The sequence below is a fragment of the Sycon ciliatum genome, chromosome 9, assembly GCF_964019385.1.
Source record: "Sycon ciliatum chromosome 9, ocSycCili1.1, whole genome shotgun sequence".
Classification (NCBI taxonomy): domain Eukaryota; kingdom Metazoa; phylum Porifera; class Calcarea; order Leucosolenida; family Sycettidae; genus Sycon; species Sycon ciliatum.
In genome coordinates, this window is record NC_088651.1 from 405,363 (window position 1) to 428,194 (window position 22,832).

Genomic DNA, 22,832 nt, shown 5'->3' on the forward strand with positions numbered 1-22,832 from the left:
TCCTTGCCTGATGATCGTAGTAATACGTGAAACTCAGAGTTGTAACAAAGCTTCCAATCTCTCTCTTGCGTACCTGTCACATGACCATACGGGACAGCCATATTGGTTCCAGCTCCACACAAACCCTGTATCTGTGGGTCACATGACGTCGGCCATGTTGGTTCAACTGTCCACATGCCAGGATCACATTCTGCACAAATTTATTTATGTTGAGATACTAAAAGGAGTCGTTCTCCCAGACACAATGGAACAACTTGGGATAGGTAGGAGTAAAGACATTTATTATGGGAGACGAAGAGCCGGAGAAAAACGACGCACGACTACATTATTGAAGAGGGAGATCGAGCAAGAGAGAATGCAAGATAAAGCGCCTGTTTAGCTATGGCAAATATGCGGGGCACGCAAGTAGCTACCCAGGCCAATGGAATGAACAGTGAGTGCGTACGGAGTGCAACACAGCATTACAGGCCAGCTAGTAAAGGCTGTGGAATGTACGGGAGGACGTACCTAACAGTAACATGACAAAGATGTGAAGCCACTCTCTACATCAGCACGCTGCTCCGGCTCCCCGCTGTACGAGTATTGTCATGTCTTCCCCTTGGTTCTGTCAACTCTTTACGTTCTATGCTGGAATGTGCACTTCACTGTTTAACGAGTTTTGAAGGAGGCGCTAACTCGTGTTCATATCCGGAGCTAGTGCCAAAATGCTGAGATATATATTATCCTAGATCCTCGGAGATTTCATTTCATTTCCCAGTCTAAATAAAATTCTCGTGCCATTATGAACTAGTGTCATATGTTCTCTGTCACGGTATCAGCAGTGTTGTGCGTTGTTTGTTTCTCTGCTGTGTGTGTGTGTATGTGTGTGTGTGTGTGTGTGTGTGCGTGTATGCGTGCGCACGTACTGCTGAACCGACAACACAGACGGTGGCAGCCTGGTCGACGCTGAACAAGTCGACGGAAACGTGGGAGTACGAGTACCGGCCGCCCAACGCTCTCACCAACGAGAGTCTGTCGGTGCATCGCCCTCTGCTGCGTGCCAACGCCACCGACGACCTGCCGCCAGTGCCCACGCAACACCCACGCACGGCGCACAGCAATAGGACCCTAGCCGACTTTGCCGGCGAACAGCCCTCGTACCTGGACGCCGTGCCTCAGCGCAAGGAGTGGCTGGAGGTGGGGCAGGACCTCGGGGACACCTTGCCCCTACCGTCGCGGGGACAAATCACGGTTGGCCGGCGTAAGAAACGCGCCAAGTCACACACGCACAGCGCAACAGGGCACGGGAAAAGCAGCAACTCATCGTCAGTCCCCGGCGACCAGCACAGCAATGCAGCAGCAACGAGGCAGAGGAAACGCAGCAAGCGGGCCGCCGCCGCACCGAAACGTCCCCTACTGACGCTGCAGCAGCAGAGCCGCACCGCCTGCCATCTGGAGCGCCTCGTCGTCGACCTGAAGCAGCTGGCGTGGGATCGGTGGGTGATAGCGCCGCGACGGTTCAACCTTGGTTACTGCGTGGGTATGTGCCCGTGGCCTCTGCATCACTATAACCCGTCACCTCACGCAATTCTGCGTACGTTGCTCAGTCTGCGAGACCCCGACTACGTACCGGCCGCCAGCTGTGTCCCGACCAAGATGGCGCCGGTGAAGCTGATGTACCGCGACGACGATGACTCCGTCGTCATCTCCTCCTTTCCCGGCCTGGAGGCCGTGGAGTGCGGTTGCCGATAGCACGCATTGGTAACTATGGCAACAGTGTACAGCCGCGATGCCTTTGGTGTTGCTATGACGACGGTTGATCATAGCGTGGCACCACCATGATGTTGCACTGGTCGGAGTGCCGGGTGGGTGGCTCTGTCATCTAACAAAGAGTTTGCTTTCTCGCCCGATGCTCGGCAGACTGTTCTGACTGTGCGGCGGCTATAAAGCCGTGCTACGCTGTGCAAGCGGCGGATGTGCACCGAGTCTCTGAAGACTATTCTTCCTGTGTGCATGCGGTGTGCATCTCCGGCCTAGACTATGGGATTGCACGGGCGCACTTCAGTGGCTCTGCTTACTTAGGGCAACGAGCCACAGCAGCCCCTTTCTCCCAGGACCTCACTCAACGACTCACAAGGACTGCAGTCGTAGCTAGACTCTAGATAGAAGCGTAAATACACTTATAGATTTGGTTACAAGTGTTTGTATGGTATTTGCAGAACAGCTGGATCACCTTTATCGATGGATCCAAATTCCAGAATTATTCTCTTCAGGTGTTCTTTTGTAGAGTTTTGAGGCAAATCTGCTAATTATCGTAATCTGTAGACCGTTGAGACACCCCCTGCCCCCCCCCCCCCCCACACACACACACTCACATCTACATGTACTTGTTATGAATCGTAACCTTGAATATTTCACGCACACCTGCGCAAAGCTCTGCACTTCACCCGTCTGTTACTCCAGAGCCAGAGAGATTGTGTGTTTGCATTCCCGCACTACTGCTACCCTGAGCTGACACTGACACCGCACGAGCACTGTGGCGTTGCCGGTGTGCGATGCTGATGCTGACGGACATGTTGAGATAACACGCGTACATGTACTTGAATTCCACCCGTCACTATGCTATGAGCAGCAGTGACATCGTCAGCAATGTTGACCTGTGATCGTGTCCGCTGTTTGTGCATTTGCCGGAGATTGAGTGATTCATCTTTACAAGTAAAACACATAGCAATCTTACCACAAATGGAGTTGCAAGTTGCAACGATGGATGAGCGTACACCACAGGAGCTAGACTAGGCTGATTGATACTGATAATTATAACACGTTATTCACGCTCGGACGGTTGTCTTCTTCAGAATGATAAGTTGGATATTGTCACATGTAGCCGTATTCGTTTTGTCAAATTTCACCAGACCAAGGAATAGTTAGTGGACTGCTTGCACTTGCAATGACTTTATGATGGCGCAAGTGGCCTGCTAGCTATGTTAGCGGCATGCTAGCTGTGTGAGTGGCTGCGATCTGACTGTCTGTGTGAGATTTGGAAGGTGTATTCAGTGCTGCTGCTGCACTGTGCAGTTCATGAGTTCCTTGATAATATTAACATGGCATTGTGGTGGTGGTGGGGGTGGACTCCTTGCCAACCATACTGTCGCGACCGTCTCTACTTTCGCAACAGCTATAGTTATAGCATCTGCACGTCCTTTGTTCTCCACTACTATGCTGTTACAATCATGTAGTTGTCTGGGGATTGTCCTAGCCTGGCTAGGCGCATTAAACTCAGTGCTGCAACTGTTGTCACCGTTCTCTTCTATAGTTCTACCTTCCTGGTATTGCTCCATCCTTGCAGTGTAGTGTTGATGTGTCGCTCAAGCAATCCAGGAATTCCCACTAATATCATAATATTATTATGCACAATCACGTACTTAGGTACAATGATTATGTAAAAATAGCCACTTCCCCTTTTAGACCTTATCTGGAAGGCCCATTCTTGCATATTCAAGCAGCAGCCAAGGGAGCTAGCTCTCTTGGTTATGCTGGTAGAAGGACTGGGTCCGACCCACCGTCCGAGGGGATCCACAGGATTTCCTGTGGATATGAGATCCCCTCGTTTGAGGGGATTATGAGCCATAATCCCCTCAAACGAGGGGAAATATCCGTAGATCACCTGAAAAGGGTGGTCTATGTGCACTCTACACGTACATGACTGTATGTTGTAGCTGCAGGTCGCTTGGTGGAGGAGGGGTGTGTGTGTGTGGTGGTGATGGTGGTGTGTGTGTGTGTGTGGGGGGGGGGGGGGGGGGTGATGCGCACTCAGCCGTCTCAGGGCTGCCTGCAGATTCAGTGCAGAATGACTGACGTCACTGTGCTAACGTCACTACACATCAGACTGGGGGCGGTGGCAAGGCTTCGCAAGAGTGAAGGCGCGCAGTGCAGTGTGAAGGCGCTAGGCACTGCAAGCCTTGCAAGAGATAGGGGCACTTCTCACCACCGACACCAGCGTGTGAAAGAGTGCCGGTGAGAGAGGGTGACTTGTTCAAAATCACAGCACCTCATACACGTGTAGTTGCTGGAGGAGCGAATAAAACGAGAAGCAATTCCCTAGCGGAGTTTTTACCCGTCTCCAGCTTCAGGAGGTCAGGACAGCATCGTTGGCGTCGGACTTCTTGCGTCTTCTTCTTTCTGAGTGGTCCCCATGCAGGTCCTCCGTCCTGTTGCGGTGAGTGGACGATATGCTCGATACTGCATTGGCTCTAGATAAGACACCACTGCGCTTCACGTACTATAATAGTGCAGATACATGTATTGTAGAAATTGAAGAGGACGGATTCTGGTTGTACAAGTTGTACGATGTTCTAAACTCCTGTATTGTATTGTATTTTATTATTAATTTTTACTTGGGCATTCCCAACAGACCCTAAGGTCTTCTTACAGGGTGCCCTATTCCTGCATATTTCTTATCTGCTTTTTCCTGTGCAGCTGCATCTCGGTCCACAGGCGGACATTGTTGTCTCCGTAACTAACGTGTTACTTGCGTTGCTCTTCGAGGGGCCTGCTCCTGGAGGTCCGAGTCGCAGTGCAGTACATGTACAGCAACGGCCAGTGTCTATCTCGCTGTGCAGGCCGTGACGAGAAGCAGAAGAACTCGCCGGACTTACTTCCAACTAACTAGGTTTTTTCAAACCTGCCTGAGCCCTGAGCTGTGACTGCGAGTCTGACCACTCGCCCTCAGAGTCAAAGAACAACCCGAGTCTTCGCTCAAACCCCTCACTCTTTAACCCTTGGTGAATAATGCCGGCAGAAACCCGCAGAATTGGGCAATTTTCATGCACAGGTATGTATGCTTGTTTTAATGTTTAGTACATGTGCCGGTGTAGGGGGAAAGGAGAGGAGCAGAATTCGAGGGGTGCCCTCCATAGTCCTTGTATAGTTCTGCCAATTTCACTGCTTTTCGAGCATAATCCGGTAATTGTTTGAGTATTGTCCGCCAAGGCTTATGCCCAAGCTCTATGCCCTACGTCTATCGAGTGTAGGTTCGTTCTTTGTCTTGTTTGAATTCAGTGAACACCAAATCTGATTCCGGTTTCAGTGATAGTGCACTTCCCGAGACTGGAGGCATTTTACCAGCAAAATTCCAGAGTTTAAAAGGAGTGCATTGAATTCAAGTTCCGGTGACTTTTCACAATCATAGCCAGTGTGATAGTTCAATCGGGTAATACTTCTAGTCACCCCTCCCCCATGTGATCAGGAATTTCCAGGTTGTCTGTTCTTGGCAGCTTTGGCAATGCACATGTATGTTTCTGGCCCAGAAATACTTCTTCAGTACACTTAGACTATTTCCTCGTAGTCAAAGTCATAATTCTTCATTCTCACTTTGGCAATTGACACCAATAAGGGATTAGAGAACTGCAGTGACAAGGGGAGAGGCGCCTATCATTAGAGTTGATAGGACTGTAGCTGTGATGACAAGCAGAACTGCATGTATGGGTCAACTATATATTTTCAAACAACTGTACGCCTGGACGAGTCCAGAAAACACAAAATAATATGACTAGGTCCAAGCACCCATGGTAGCCCTGCATGTGCTGCGTGGCAATGAAATGAGTGGCACCTTTATCCCACCTGCTAACCAGTTTACGTTTAGGAACAGGTATTAATTTCATTGAAGAATCTGATAAATATACAAAGAGCATCCTTGGGTGGACCACGGTGAATTGCCTTCACCAACATCAACCTCCAGCCCCCTCCCCCTCCCACCCGTCAACAGACAAATGATTTTTTAATGATGAGAGATGCAACAATTATGGATTCGGGAGCAAAGATGTTGAGTACAGAAGATTACAGCCTCCTTCCTACTCAAATCCAATTTAGCCATACAGTAAGTGAATAATTAATTAGATGTTATCATTGGAAGCTATAGATATCAGCGGCCGATCAGAGTTCAGAAAGTAATTTTCTTCTTATTTTCCTGATATCTGACTCTTGTTGTTTCTACACGAGAACGGAGAAACAAGCTGGAATGTTTCTGGAGAAGAAAATCTGAAAGCAAGCCAGCAAGAAGCAAGCCGGCGATAAGAATGCATGCGGAGAATTGTGTGCTCTTTCTTTCTCCAAAGGTTCACAGATTAATGCCTGTCAATGAGTGAGGCCGCTTTCTCCAAAGGTGCACAGAGGCTGTCAATGAGTACGGATATTATTGTTGGTGTGCCTCACTCATTGACAGCCATTACTCTGAGAAATCTTTTGGAGAAAGCAAAATCAAAAATTCAAAATTCTAACCAGCCTCAATCATTGAAAGCCATTAATCTATGAACCTTTAGAAGCAAAAGCAAAAATTAAAAATTCAACCTCCAGCCCCCTCCCCCTCCCACCCGTCAACAGACAAATGATTTTTTAATGATGAGAGATGCAACAATTATGGATTCGGGAGCAAAGATGTTGAGTACAGAAGATTACAGCCTCCTTCCTACTCAAATCCAATTTAGCCATACAGTAAGTGAATAATTAATTAGATGTTATCATTGGAAGCTATAGATATCAGCGGCCGATCAGAGTTCAGAAAGTAATTTTCTTCTTATTTTCCTGATATCTGACTCTTGTTGTTTCTACACGAGAACGGAGAAACAAGCTGGAATGTTTCTGGAGAAGAAAATCTGAAAGCAAGCCAGCAAGAAGCAAGCCGGCGATAAGAATGCATGCGGAGAATTGTGTGCTCTTTCTTTCTCCAAAGGTTCACAGATTAATGCCTGTCAATGAGTGAGGCCGCTTTCTCCAAAGGTGCACAGAGGCTGTCAATGAGTACGGATATTATTGTTGGTGTGCCTCACTCATTGACAGCCATTACTCTGAGAAATCTTTTGGAGAAAGCAAAATCAAAAATTCAAAATTCTAACCAGCCTCAATCATTGAAAGCCATTAATCTATGAACCTTTAGAAGCAAAAGCAAAAATTAAAAATTCTAGCCATCCCAAACCCCGACCACCATCCCCTCCTGGAATGATTACTTTTATAGGTTCCCCTGGCTGTGAACTTCACACCTGAAGCGATTGGTAAACCGCCCTCAACCAATCACAGTTCAGCAAGTGGCTTCTTCTTGGCTTGCTGATGGCTGAACTCCTGTTGTTTTTGCTAGAGGAAGGAGAAAGAAGCAGGATAATTCTCACGGGAGAAGAAAATCCAAAATAGAATTTGAATGCTCTTTGCTGGGTTCTTTCTTGCTAATGGAAAGAAGAAAGATGATGCATGCAGATACCCACAATACTTTTATAGGTTCCCCTGGCTGTGAACTTCACACCTGAAGCGATTGGTAAACCACCCTCAACCAATCACAGTTCAGCAAGTGGCTTCTTCTTGGCTTGCTGATGGCTGAACTCCTGTTGTTTTTGCTAGAGGAAGGAGAAAGAAGCAGGATAATTCTCACGGGAGAAGAAAATCCAAAATAAAATTTGAATGCTCTTTGCTGGGTTCTTTCTTGCTAATGGAAAGAAGAAAGATGATGCATGCAGATACCCACAATACTATTATAACAGCGTCTCTGGTTGAATCTGGCGATTTCAAGGGCGGAAATGAGAACTGTACACCTGACGCCCGGGCAACCAACCAGGGCAAGTTGATCACTGCAGCATCATTCACTCAGGAATCTGGATAAAGCAGAACATCCATCTGCACAGGTCAGGTCAACATTAAAGGCAAACACACGCGTTACTAGTACCCGAAATCTAGCAATGGCTCAGCACAAATGTACACGTAAACGTACATGTAGATGCATGCGATCAGACACCATGACAATACGAAAAGTCCAGTTCAGAAGGGTACGTGCATGCCATGTAGATCTACTAGTACACGCAGGTGATAACATTTCGTCGAATACCCTTTCTCATTGCACATGCCCCAGCCCAGTGCAGCATCGACAGAACGACTAAACACCACATCAAGAAAGGAATGTAAAAGTTATTGTCACATCAACTGTTGAACATTTCTCAATATACCTATAGTTTTTTCTTGAGCATTGTTTCTGCGAAGTCTTTCCTTGATCCCTTTTCACTTCTCTTTCATCCCATCCGCCCGTCCAAAAATCCCCTGATAAGCATGTCCATTTACCTTTGGAGAATCCCTAAACCACATATGCATGCATATTTTAGACATAATAATTGTTCGTGCACAGAGGAACAAGCTAATACATGTACTTGATGTACATGTACATGTATACGTGTATGTACATGTACATGTATACGTGTATGTACATGTACATGCGCAACTCAATCCAATCTGGTAACCCCGTAAACGTAAATGATCACAGCGCTCACTGTCGCCGCATCACAAGCCAAATCAGCAGGGAACGAGATGAGATTTCCGCTGAAATCAGCCAATCAATTCTCAGTGACTTGCCACAGCTTGAGGAGCGCACCCTCTCCCGCATCGTACGGGGAAATGCCTCCGGATGGCTTACGGTGTTGCCCCTGAAGCGCGAGGGGTATGATCTGTCGAGTACAGAATTCCGCGATCAACTTGCCATCCGCTATGGTCGGCAGCCGCTTGCCCTGCCAGCGCAATGTGATGGTTGCGGGAAGCCTTTCTCTCTCCAGCATGGCCTTGACTGCCCGAAAGGTGGACTTATCAAGCGAGGCCACAATGATCTGCGTGATAGCGATGCAAAGCTAGCTGATATGGCATTCGGTGGTGATGTAGTCGAGCCGATCATGGTGCCGGAGGGTGATCGGACGGGGCAGCCTGCTCTTCGGGCAGATTGGCTTGCCCGGGGTGTGTGGGAGGATAACAGGGTGGTGTTTTTTGATAATCGCATCATTGATGCCAACGCACCCAGTTACTCCCATTCATCCTGGGAAGCTACTTCCAACCGCGCTGCTAACACGAAGAAAAAGAAGTATCGTCAGGCCTCCGAGAACCTCCGTGGGTCGTTCACACCACTGGTTTGTTCCACGGATGGGGTGCTACATCGCGAATACGCCAGCTATCAGAAGCGACTTGCTGGTCGCCTCGCCCTCAAGTGGGACAAGCCATTTTCTATCATCATGGCTTGGGTGCGAGTTCGCAGCCAATTTGCAGTGATCCATGCAGTCGACCTCCGGCTACGCGGGTCTAGAAGGCGCCTGACAGGCCTGTCGACGCAGGATGGTGCTGGGGTAGGCATCGGCCATTGAAAACTGAATTCCGTCTGTTTTACGTGGAATTTCTTGGAGTTTCCCAATGTATTGTACTTGAATAAAATTCTATTTTAACTTTCATGGTATGTCAATTTTTTTCACGTCTACATGACTTTATTTTGCCCGTAAAAGAGGCCGTTACCCCGTAAAAAAAAAAAGTATACGTGTATGTACATGTACATGTATACGTGTATGTACATCAACATACATGCACAACTCCCACACGTACACACCTACATACAGTGAAACGCATATACACGCGGCACAGAGACACGATTTGACCATTTGACGCCCATCGCCAGAGGCGATGATAGCGATGCTACAGCAGAAGCCATAGCAACTTGTGCTGGGATTGCAGCATTCAACATCTTGCAAGGATGAAGAATTAACCGCCACTATTCAGCCTGGTCTACACCATACAGCTATGAAGTGGCTGTTTCTGGCCAGTGATACACATGCACGCACACGCACATACATATACATGTATATTGTGTTGTCTGAGGATTGCCTTAGCTTTGTTATGTGCATGAAACGCAGCGTTACAACAATGACCTAGCCAGTTGTCTCTGTTCTCTTCTGCCTTTGTGGTATTGCTCCATCCTTGTGGTGTTGAGCACTCTAGGCAATCGGGGAACTCTCGCTATTGTGTACATTGGACATTGTATACATTTGCCTTTGGTAGAAAATGCTGGCAGAAAAGCGCAGTATGATCAGCGATGATGACATGTTTTAGGAATGTTTTGTGAATGGATAAAGAAAAGTGGAGCAGATTTCGAGGAATTTCCCGTAATACGCCTTGAATGGGTTTGTCAGAATGCTTTTCGAGCAAAATCTGCCAATGTTTCGAGTAGTGGCAGAGGCCAACGACTGGTCGTGAGCACATGACCATCTCTGAGCATCAGCATCACAACTTCCTCCCCCAACGACTTTCAAATTCCGCTCCACATACTCCTCCCAATAATGTCTGTTCTTCTTTTCTCTCCTTCTCCTCCTAACACTGTCTGTCTTATTTTTCTCCTCCTTCTAATGTAAATAAAAGGGGTTTGTCAACTGACAGTCGGTAAATTTAGTTGCTATTCACTCTTGGCGTATATCCTTTGGGCACCGAAGACCATAAGAAGACCTTAGGGTCTGTTGGAAATGCCCAAGTAAAATAATAAGATACAAAAAGGTGCAGGATGAACATTCTTTTATTAGTGATGTCGAAAAATCCTTCTAATGTACTGTCTTTTCACCTACATTTCATATCGTGTTCCGGTCACTTTCTTTTTCTTACTTCGAAGTATTGTTTTCGTACGTTTATGTCACCATGATACCGACACCTCAGATCGGCTGAGGGCAAAAAGACTCACCATCACTATACTCCCATATACAATTTTTTTAAATCTTTGCCTGTGAGCTGTGATCATTTAAAAAAAGAGAAAAAGAAAAGTGTCCGCCAAGGCACGACCCAAATACGCATAAATTAATAACGTAAACTTAGGAAGTTGCCGTGACTCACATACACCTATCAGAACAGCAACGCTATGCAATACGGTTGACTTTACTGGGTTTTAAGACGTGAAGTGAGCACCTGTTCCAGTAGTGTTCGGCTGATCAATGAATTCTACTCCATAAGAGCAGTCAACATCAGCTTCATCATCGGCATCAGCATCGGCATCAGCATCAGCATCCACATCGCGACAGTGTCAATATCATCAATATCAACACCACTATCAGCAGCAAACGTCATCTTCCGCATGACCAGCATCTCTAGACAGCCAGGTTACACGTACCATTGCTAACTTTGCTTATACGTGTACGTGTGCAGACATCTACACTACACTACAGTCATTGTGCACATGACGGTAAAATAATTATTATGCTGAGCAAACCCACGCAGCGATTTGCTTACTGGATAGTACCCAATGCACGGAAACTGGAGAATGAACAGGACTCCTCGCTGTTTAGGCCTTTAGTAGCGAGTTGAGGAGAGCGGTGGCGTCAATATACACACCTCATACTTTACACCTGTCGGGTGTGAGCTGGAGGCAGTGCTAGCAAGAGTATGCTTAGAATACTCTTGGTGCTAGGTGTGACATAATGATTAATGCTGTGATGTAGAGGCAACCAGTAGACAGAAAGGCTCTGTAGTTATAATTCAAAGTGTTTCATGCGCGACAACGTGTAATCACCATACAACATGAAAATGGTGGGTACTTATTCGCTTAGTATTAGTTAGTTTTCTTTGTTATGATTTCTTTTTTTCTTTTTCTTTTTACCAGGCGTGGGCCATCCCCTGAGTTCATAGGTGCCAAACATTTTACGTTTTTCCTTGTCTATCAAACAAAAAAAATTATGCGGGTATTTGTGCGCGGACTGAGTGCGGATTGTAGCAAGAACTGTGAGTCATGTCAGGGTGCTGTGGGTGTACTACATGTATCATGTATGTGCTATGGTATGACCACACACCAGCATGCAGCAATCTGTCACGTGCTGGGGATGTGCTACATGATTGTATAAGTCATGGTGTGAACACTGTACTACAGGGAGGTTTAGTCCCACGTAATCCTTGGGTACTTTACGTGTGTGTACCACGTGATACACAGTGACCCACGTACAAACGTTTGCTGATTCACGACATACCGTGTATGGAGGCTCACCCACGTTCGGAACTTCCGCCAGAACATGGGTGAAAATCAGAATGGAGCGCATTGTGCGACCTGTGAGGGTGCTCAGCTGAAGAAGTTTCCGAAGCACGAAATCAAAAAATTGGATGAGCTTCTTAGGCCGGGATAGCTTCGTCTTTGACGAGGTTTGGGCCTTTCGCTTTATGCTTTTGTTTGTTCCGTGTGACTAAACACAACATTGTAACGTGGGTGCCCTTCATTCACTTTACGTGGATCACCCACGTATGTGTTTCCGTTACGTGGGAACTAAACCTCCCTATAACCCCCTTGTAATAATCTACTGACAATGACAATGCCTGACCCATAGACATACATGTAGAAAGACATGGGGAAAAGGTGAAGGTGTGTAGGCATGGGCGGGCAATGCTAGCATTATGGCAGGCATTATAGTCCCTTTTTCCAGGTGGCATAATGCTGGCATTATAACACCATTTCGCATGCAAAATTGGCATTACAAGCATAATTGCCGGTCGACAACGGTGTCATGCATGAAGCTGGCTAGGTCCAGTTCCGAACATCGTGCATCTGAACCCGTCCGGCTTCGTCCGGAGACTTGACGTTGCAAATCAACCTTCTCAGTGGATTGTTTCAGACAACATGCTCACTGCTGTTCAAGTCTTTTTTTTCTACGCTTTGGCCTTGATCCAAGACGGCCTTCTTAAATCGACTTTTCCAACTTTCAAACTGGCATTATGGAGTAGTGTGAGCATTATAAGTGGCATTATATCCTCATAATTATTATGAGCATTTCCTTGAGCATTATCGCAGCAAATAACTAGCATTACCCGCCTATGCCTACAAGTCACAAGTGTGAGTAGATCAAAGAAGCATGAAGTGTGGTGCGACAAAAAAGCAGACAACAAAATATGAATGGACATAACTAACGAGTTGTTGACGACCTCCCTAACAGCTTTTTTTAATTAAAAGTGTGGATCTAATCTACTTGACATAATTTAGGTTTCTTGGTGTGAATATACACAGCTTCTAAAACATTCAATAACTTTCGCACTGCGTGCACGTGACAAAATAGAATCAAACAATCATCTAATTACACCGCGCGACATTTCACGATGCTCCGACAAATGACAAGCAATAATGGACGACTCAAATTTCTCAGAGGTAGTATTCAGGTATTTCTAGGCTTAAATAAAGTAAAGTTGGCGGAATAGCGCGAGCTCCAGTGTGGGGAGCAAACCCTCTATTACTAGGTTACACCAAGAAATCTAACCGTTAAGACAACAAAAGCAGATTGGATGCACACTTAGGCTGTTCCGTAGGTCGGCAACAACCCGTTAGTTACATGTACATGTACATGTAGGTCCATTCGTTGTCTGTTAACTACTTTTGTCGCACCACACATCACGCTTCTTAGATCTCCTCTCACTTAGATCTCCTCTCACTTAGATCTCCTCTCACTTGCATCTTTTCCACATTTACAGTGTATGAACGATGTATATGGGTCACGGAGTTTTAGATGCTGTCTTAGTTTTTAGCTCCTCTTCCTTTACTTGGGTTATTTCTATCACCTCCCTGCTGTACATGCATTGGGTGTCTTTTGGAATATGAAAAACCCTACACACACCATTCTCAAATCAAGTCGTCTCTTCGCTGCAATTTACAATATCTATCGCAATCACATATTTGGCCAGGAGCCATCATCAGGATTGAGGAGAAACACATTTTGGAATATGTAGAAACCAGGTCTGCGTCTGCATCCACTACTCACTGTGCCTGAGCATCCACTACTCACTGTGCCTGAGCATCCACTACTCACTGTGCCTGAGCATCCACTACTCACTGTGCCTGAGCATCCACTACTCACTGTGCCTGAGCATCCACTACTCACTGTGCCTGAGCATCCACTACTCACTGTGCCTGAGCATCCACTACTCTTTGTGCCTGAGCATCCACTACTCACTGTGCCTGAGCATCCACTACTCACTGTGCCTGAGCATCCACTACTCACTGTGCCTGAGCATCCACTACTCACTGTGCCTGAGCATCCACTAGTCACTGTGCCTGAGCATCCACTACTCACTGTGCCTGAGCATCCACTACTCACTGTGCCTGAGCATCCACTACTCACTGTGCCTGAGCATCCACTAGTCACTGTGCCTGAGCATCCACTACTCACTGTGCCTGAGCATCCACTACTCACTGTGCCTGAGCATCCACTACTCACTGTGCCTGAGCATCCACTACTCACTGTGCCTGAGCATCCACTAGTCACTGTGCCTGAGCATGATTAATGGACAGAATAGACTTTGAAGTGCACAAAAGAACCTTGACTACTGGTCAGAGTGCTCTATACACGACGTGCTGAGCTTCAGTACAAACGATGATCCAGTGGAGCAGAATAGATACTAGAGAGGTTTTGCATTCCGAATTTCGGAATTATTTTCGGAATGTGGGGGCAGGAGTCGAAAAAGTAGTCGAACTTTCGGAAGTGTGGTGGCGAAAGTGCATGGTTTTCCGAAAATAGATTTTCGGCTCTTTCATGTTTGGGAGTGCATATTTGAATACAAAAAAGTGTATTTTTCATGTTTGTATTTTTGCTTTCTGCTGCTCTCGATTATTTGAAAAAATTTCCACGTATGTAGTTTTGATTTTTGCTGGTTTTGCTGCTCTCGCTGATCTCGCCATGTTGACTAATCTTCTCACACTTCATCACACTCTATCTTCCTTTGCCCTGGAGCCTACTAACAGTACAAGACAGTAGTTCGCCAACCTCGTCTTCAGCTGTTGGATCACTTGGTCCACCATCAGTCCGTCCTCGTCTTCGAACCGCACCCAAATTCAGTTTGACCTGCGCACATGGATTTGATCCTGCTCAACCCCTTCGACGCTCTCCATTTTGTTTTGCATGGCAACCCTTGGAAACGAAGTCGAATCAGATTTTCGGAATGCAAAACACTGAAAATACCGTTTTTCGGAGCGCGCTTTTTTCGGAAAAGCACAGTCGAAAATCATTCCGAAATTCGGAATGCAAAACCTCTCTATTGATGATAGCTTTCAACCATGAAACTCTGAGTTGAGATGTATTTTTGTTCCACTCTATGTTCGTTTAGACCTTGCAGTCACAGTGCATACTTTACTCCTAAACAAATGACTTACGTGCACATGTGTAATAGGTAGCCGAGTGGTAGGCGCGGTGAAATCAACAATAATTACTTTTATTCTACTTTCAGGTACACACCTGAGATATAATCGTTCGTGAAAGAAGAAGCGGCAAAATAAATAACTTTCTCTCCGGTGCTCACCTAGAGGCTGAATCCTTATTCTTCGAGTTAGCTTTCATTGCTATCCAATCTAATCTAATCTTATGTAATCTCTTCATCAAAACAGAAATGCGCAGCCGCTTATATGCAGCAGACGCCGTACGCTTACATACGGAGATACACTAAATATACATCAGGCAAAGCTCCGTATTAGTTCCGTACTGCTTCCGTATTGGTCGGGCAGGGATACTACACCCTCCCTTCCTACAGATAATCACGCCCTCGTGATTTTCAAAAAATTAGTGAAGAGTTACGAACACAGCGTCAACCGGAAGATGGCAAATTATATCGGAAATGATAACGTTTAGAGTAGACAGAAGAAATGAACTGATAACAAATCATAAAATAGAAGTAAAAGCACACCAGGTTCACACGATCTCACGGGGTCAAAAGGGAAAGAACTGTCCTCCAAATAGGACCTGAAACCACAGCACTCTTGCTGCACTACGCTGGCACAACCCGCCAGGAACATCGCGGTTCAAAAACCGAACTGAATACACTATATCTATAAGGGGCGTTGTCACACACATTGTCCCACGTTAGCTGGGTAAGCCGTGGCTCACCATGATCAGACGCCTACCAAACTAAACTGGATTCACACACTCGCATAAAGGAAGACTGAAGAGAACAGGGAGACTGAAGGAAGACAGGAAAGAAAATGCCATACCTGGAATCAGCGTTAGTAACCACGGCGGCGGCTGGAGCTACGGCGGAGGGCAAGCTAGGTTTTATCCTCATCTTGGGTGAGCCGGTCACTCAGAGCGGCTAGCTCGGCGTCAGACAAATAACCTCCCTCCTCGTCTTGAATCATGGTCTTCACATTGTCGAGAACATCGCTTTGCGCGACGTAAAGAGTGATGGTCTAGCCAGGAAGAGTGTTGACGAAAAATCTGCTTCCCACCACGGAGGCGAAGTACCCAGTGAAGAGTGCGCTCCTGCTTCCGACTGCGTGCCGGCGAAAATCAAACGCTGCTGGTCTTGGGAAATACCCTCCTTGTCTTGGGTACCAGCCTGCCTGTTGTCGTCCTCATCAGCTTCGCTATCACCACCAGTAGTTAACATAGGTAGCGGGTCGCTTGGAATCGCCATCGGAGTCTCCAGTGGATGCCATGCGGAGGGAAGGGTGATCCACGCTAGCACCCTGACTGTGCTGCAAGCTAATAAGTAGGGCCAAGCCCAGGACGGCAAGAAACATGATCCTCATCTTGATTCGTCGCAGGGAGCTGCAGCGGGTTGAGCCATGGGGGTCTGGAGTCGAATCACGTTGTTTTATTTAAAACTACACCGCTGCCACCAATGTAATAGGTAGCCGAGTGGTAGGCGCGGTGAAATCAACAATAATTACTTTTATTCTACTTTCAGGTACACACCTGAGATATAATCGTTCGTGAAAGAAGAAGCGGCAAAATAAATAACTTTCTCTCCGGTGCTCACCTAGAGGCTGAATCCTTATTCTTCGAGTTAGCTTTCATTGCTATCCAATCTAATCTAATCTTATGTAATCTCTTCATCAAAACAGAAATGCGCAGCCGCTTATATGCAGCAGACGCCGTACGCTTACATACGGAGATACACTAAAATTAATATACATCAGGCAAAGCTCCGTATTAGTTCCGTACTGCTTCCGTATTGGTCGGGCAGGGATACTACACATGCACATGTATAATTGTCAATTTTGTCAGTTTCGAGCGTCCTGTGTCACTTCAGCCGGCCGGGACCAGGGAGTAGTACAACTGGTATTGTACTACTCCCTGGCCGGGACTATCCCACCACGCCGCATACCATACTCGTGCGTAAGAAAGGGGATTTCGTGCGCAGGACCTGCACCAGCTCTAAAGGTATTGTATGTACGGGTGGTACAGTAACCTAAAATCCCTGTCAGCTATGTCACGTGTCCCTTGACCACCAGGCAAGCAACACCATAATAATTGTACAGTACAATGCCATGACCTCATCCATACGGTATGCACGGTACGTGCCAACAATCCTACCTAACGGTTCTGTCCCTCAAACTGTTTCGCTCGGAACAAAACGTGTCTCTGATCCCATGGGTTACAAGGCGTGGCAATGATGCAATCTTTGTCACAGTGCGTCGCCGCTATAATATTATTGTTATGTCGTGAAGGTCCAAATCTGCTAGCGTCGGGATTCGTGCATTGGAGATCTGAGCAGACTACTAATGAATTCGAAGCCGACTGCCATGTAGATTAGGGATAGAGTGAGTTCAGCTTGAAGGCAGTCCTCACGGTCAGATCCCGTGCGCTAGCTAGGGAGAACGTTCACATTCGTCAGTCAGATCGGAGTATAACAAACTGAGAGAGTGGACACAGACACCAACAGCAGATTATCCTCACAGGATTGCTGCATCGAGCTTCAAAGCGACCAGATAAAGAAGCCAGCTTCTGAGAAACGACATCGTTCCAACACCTTGGGGATCTAAGCGTCCCGTTTCATATCCTAGACGACACCATTCATTCCGCAGCCATCCTGTCCGGGGGCAGTGCGCTGAAAGCGGAATGATGGAAACCATGCTACGCAGCACTAGTATTATCCTGGGCCGAATGAATGGAACGCACTGGTCACAGCTGAAGGCTCACCTCGCAATCTTGATGATGATCGTGTGTCTTGTAAGTCCAACAAGCATGCAAGCTTTGTAAAGTGTGGTTTGTACGCCACACTAGGGTACATGTACAGGTACACAGAGTGTTGGCTGATATTTTAAAAGGCCAGACACTAGCCTTTTTTATGGGCAAAAGTAAACAACAAAAGCAGTAAAGCCAGCTGCTCCGAAAAACTTCAAAAAGTCCTGGAGAAACAAAAGAAAAACCGGCACATTGTGTTGCAATCAACAACATTCAATAAATGTGCATCATTAATTTTAGTAAGCCACAATAGGTCATGCCTCCGCAGCGACTACAGCGGCAGGCAACGCCACAGGGGCGCCGGGCATGACCAGACAACATGGATGGGCTACCACGCACACACATTACACCTGCCCGTATTAGCGCTACGTGGAAAGTGTTGGCTAATGCTGCCATGCAGTTAAGCGTGCAACTCCAGTCTCCAGTCTGCTGCATAAATGTTGTGTTGATCAGATAAGAGCTTGTACTTTGGATTTCATCTCGGATAGCGTTTTTCGGCCTTACACATACGGTGCTCACATGATGTTTGCCTGCATGTTTTTCTGCTTTGCCTGTTTCCTCTTATCTTACTCAGGTTGATCTATGTTCCGCTGCCCCTCACCACGAACGGCCTGAGGAGCACCTCTCCTGGAACAACTTCCTAAAAGGAACCACCTTTGCAACCCACTTCATTCATTGCTTGTTTACTGCGTTCGCCGCAAAGAAACGTGACTGGCGCTCAGATGGTGACAAGTGGTGTTTCGCATTGACTCATATAATCTTCTGGATTGTAGGCCACACCACTATACATAATCGTACTGATATTGAGCAAGTCTTTGAGGAACATTATTGTCATGTCTCTATTAGAGCTGGCTATACGTTTGTGAGCATTATTGTTGCAGCCATATCCGATGTGTAAGTAGTGTGCATGTACAAACAAACGCATTTTTAAATGATTGCTTGTACAGGCAAGTACATACATGTACTTGTACTTGTAGGATTTAGCTTGCTTTTATGTTGCTACAAATACCAGGTTCACGCCTGATAAATTATTCTGTCAATGGAATGTTTCTTTTATGATGCATCCCAGCAAGTCCATCAACATGTCTACTAATGTGTTCCGTCGAATAAATAACAGTGTAAAGCACGATGCACAATATCACCTCTGCGATGTGATGGGCGTCGAGCGAAAGTCTTTTTCGAATATAAGCGCGAAGAGTCTTCGATGCACAATACACGGCACATCACAGCGAAATCCTACATAGCCCAATACGTACGCTAGCTGTCACGTGGGTCTGCCTTGTGGAAAGGGATGCGCATCGCTCGTCGCAGAAGTTGAACTGGGCTCAATTTCCCGCCATGCGACCTGCGACGGAGCTCCCACGACCTGCGATTCAACATTTTGCAGAAAAACCCTTTGATGCTCTTCACACATGTATGTGAATCTTCGTCTCAAGTTACGAGAGAACTCAAAGGAAATGCAAACCTGGAATACTTGGCATGCTCTTCATTGCTCTGATAATAGCATTGTCTCTGCGACACAACCAGTTCTAACACCTGCATGTACATGTACATATCTACGGTTCAAATGGTCGCAAGACCGGGGCTCCTTCCAACGGTGGATGGTTGTAGTAGGGGCAGTGTTTCCGAACACAGTGCGTCCTCCGCCTTGTAACATGCTGTCAACCTACAACATGCTTTCAACAAAACGAGGCTTTAGTAATATTATCTAATACTAGTATCCTGTCACGTGTGTCGTCCTTCACCACCAAGCCACACCATGCACAGACTCTCTACACGGCCATGTCATGCAAAGCAGTCAGAATGAAAACTCACCCGTACTGTAGGCACAGTATATGCCAAAGATCCTTCAGTGTCTAACTTTCTGTCTCTCAAACGGTTTCGCTCAGAACAAAACGTGTCCCTGATTCCATGCGTTACAAGGCGTGGCAATGATGCAATCTTTGTCACAGTGCGTCGTCGCTATAAAATTTATGATATTGACCGACCACTGCAGAGGATTTCGGAGCCGACTGTCATGCAGATTAGAGATAGTATAGAGTGAGTACAGCTTGAAAGCAGTCCTCACAAGTCTGCCCCTGCTACGGCCAGACTTGACCAATACAGGTCCGCTGAGGGAAGAACGCCTCACCATCACTATGCTCCCGTATTCAAATATTTTGTCGTTGCCTGTGAGCTGTGATCATTCTAAAAAGAAAGAAAAAAAAGAAAAGTGTCTATTGGAGCATCCAAGTATGCCCGCCCAAGTACGCATAAACGAACATAAGCATACATGTAGGAGTTAGTTGCCGCGTGAGTCACATACACCTACATGTACATGTATCTGAACAGCAACGCTATGCAATGCCGTTGACCTTACTGGGTTTTAAGACGTGAAGTGAGCTCCTCTTCAAGTAGTGTTCCGCTGATCAATGAATTCTACTCCATAACAGCAATCACCATCAGCTTCATCATCAGCATCAGCATCACCATCCACATCGCGACAGTGTCAATATCATCAACATCTACACCACTATCAGCAGCACGGGGCATCTTCCGCATGACCAGCATGTCTCAACAGCCAGGTTACACGTGCTTATTTTGAAGTACCATTGCTAACTTTGCTTATACGTGTGCAGACATCTACACTACAGTCATTGTGCACATGACGGTAATATTCTTATTATGCTGAGCAAACGCACGGATCGATTTGCTTACTGGCTAGTAGCCAATGCACGGAAACTGGAGAATGAACTGCACCCCTCGCTGTTTAGGCGTTTAGTATCGAGTGTAGGAGAGCAGTCGCGTCAATATACACACCTCATTATACTTTACACCTGTTGGGTGTGAGCTGGACGCAGTGCTAGCAAGAGAATACCCTTGGTGCTAGGTGTAACATAATGATTGGTGCTGTGATGTAGAGGCAAATAGTGCGGGACAGAAAGGCTCTGTGGTTATAATTCAAAGTGTTTCATGCGTGACAACCGTGCAATCACCAGGCAACATGATAACGGTGGGTACTTATGCGGGTATTTGTGCGCGGAGTGAGTGCGGATTGTGGCAAGAACTGTGAGTCATGTCAGAGTGCTATGGTTGTACTACATGTATCATGTATGTGCTATGGTATGACCACACACCAGCAATCTGTCACGTGGTGGGGATGTGCCACATGTATAATTGATGGTGTAATGAACAATGACAAATGCGTGACCCATACGCATAGAAAGTCATGGGGAAAAGGTGCGAGTGTGAGCAGATCTGAGAAGCGTGAAGTGTGGTGCGACAAAAAAGCAGACAACAAATGGACATACATGTAAGTAACGAGTTGTTGACGACCTACCTAACAGATTTTTTTAATTAAAAGTGTGAATCATTTTTTAATCTGCTTTACATAATTTAGATTTCGTGGTGTGAACATAAACATCTTCTATTGAAAACTTAGTAGCAGTGGTGAGGCTTCTATTGAAAACATTCAACAACTTTGCACTGCGTGCATAGAGAAAAAAGCAATCATCTGAGTACACCGCGCGACATTCACGATGCTCCGACAAATGGCAAGCAATAATGGACGACTCACATTTCTCAGAGGTAGTATTCAGGTATTACTAGGTTTATACATAAAGTAAAGTCGGCGGAATAGCGCGAGCTCCAGTGTGGGGAGCAAATCCTTTCTTACTAGGTTACACCAAGAAATCTAACCGTTAAGACAACAAAAGCAGATTGGATGCACACTTAGGCTGTTCCGTAGGTCGGCAACAGCCCGTTAGTTACATGTACACATGTCGTTGTCTGTTAACTACTTTTGTCGCACCACACATCACGCTTCTTAGATCTCCTCTCACTTGCACCTTTTCCACATTTACAGTGTATGAACGATGATACCCGCGGCTGTTGAATGTGGACACCACAGTGTGCTTCCACCGCCACACATCACACCCCCTGCCCAGTGCCCCCATGGCTTACCCTTGTCCTGCCTGGTGGTTTCTCCGCCTCTGCATGCTCCATGCATAGTTTGCGCCTTCGCGCATGCCCATCCAGTGATGTAATTATCACTCGCTCTTCCATGCATGCCCTGCATTGATAACTCACACCTCCTCTACATGCCCATGCGTATCCCCCACAATAAGAACAAGCTATCCCGCGACAAAAGCATTAGTTGTCCGATGATTGCCTTAGCATTTAGCTACGTGCATGAAACGCAGCGTTACAACGTATGTTTCTATAATTGGTGAAACCATTCTTTTTGACCTTTGTGTATGTACAGTGTATATGGGTCGCGGAGTTTTCGCTACTGTCTTAGTTTTTAGCTCCTCTTCCTTGGGTTATTTCTATCACCTCCCTGCTGTGCATGCATTGAGTGTCTTTTGGAATATGAAAAACCCTACACACACCATTCTCAAATCAAGTCGTCTCTTCGCTGCAATTTACAATATCTATCTCAGGCTGCGTTTACACGGAGACGAAACGAAACGAAACGGAACGAAACGGAACGAAAACGGGCTGGCCTCGAATCGTTTTCAAACCGTTTACACGAGAGCGGCAAATCGTTTTGAACCGTTCACACGAAAACGGAAAACGGGCGAGCAGGCTGGAGTTATTACGTGCTGGCTTGGCGCAAGGGCGGGAAGTAACACGTTAGTTGGAGTTAGTACGCGCTGGTGGTCGCAAAGGTCAGGTATTTCCCGCGAAATATAGTCCCGCGCGGAATGGTTTCCATGACCGCGCTCCGTTTCCAATCGTTTTCACTGTTTTCACCGTTTACACAAGAACGAAAACGTTTTGAAAACGTTTTGAAAACGTTTCAAAACACTTTGAAGTGCGTTTCCATTTCGTTCCGTTTAGGTATCGTTTTCGGGCGTTGTCGTGTAAACGATAGTAGTAAACGCAACGATTTCGTTCCGTTTAGGTCCTACTTCGTTGTCGTGTAAACGCAAATCGTTTTCAATCGTTGTCGTGTAAACGCAGCCTAAATCACATATTTGGCCAGGAGCCATCATCAGGATTGAGGAGAAACACATTTTGGAATATGTAGAAAACAAGTCTGCGTCTGCATCCACTAGTCACTGTGCCTGAGCATGATTAATGGAAAGAATAGACTTTGAAGTGCACAAAAGAACCTTGACT

The 22,832-nt window shown here is 46.4% G+C and overlaps 1 protein-coding gene and 1 long non-coding RNA gene across 2 annotated transcripts in view; both read left to right on the forward strand.

Moving 5' to 3' along the window:
• LOC135824734 (uncharacterized) overlaps positions 1-2,332 on the forward strand; it is an 8,426-nt gene extending 6,094 nt beyond the window's left edge. The window contains exon 6 of the mRNA XM_065337442.1: positions 925-2,332. Within this exon, the coding sequence (XP_065193514.1) occupies positions 925-1,731 (807 nt within the window). The 3' untranslated portion in view covers positions 1,732-2,332. The remainder of the gene's footprint in view (positions 1-924) is intronic.
• A 14,852-nt stretch (positions 2,333-17,184) lies between these two features.
• On the forward strand, positions 17,185-18,806 carry LOC135824908 (uncharacterized). Its single transcript, XR_010554969.1, has 2 exons — positions 17,185-17,714; positions 18,304-18,806. It is a non-coding gene; the product is annotated as an uncharacterized LOC135824908 (long non-coding RNA).
• The last annotated feature ends 4,026 nt before the right edge of the window (positions 18,807-22,832 follow it).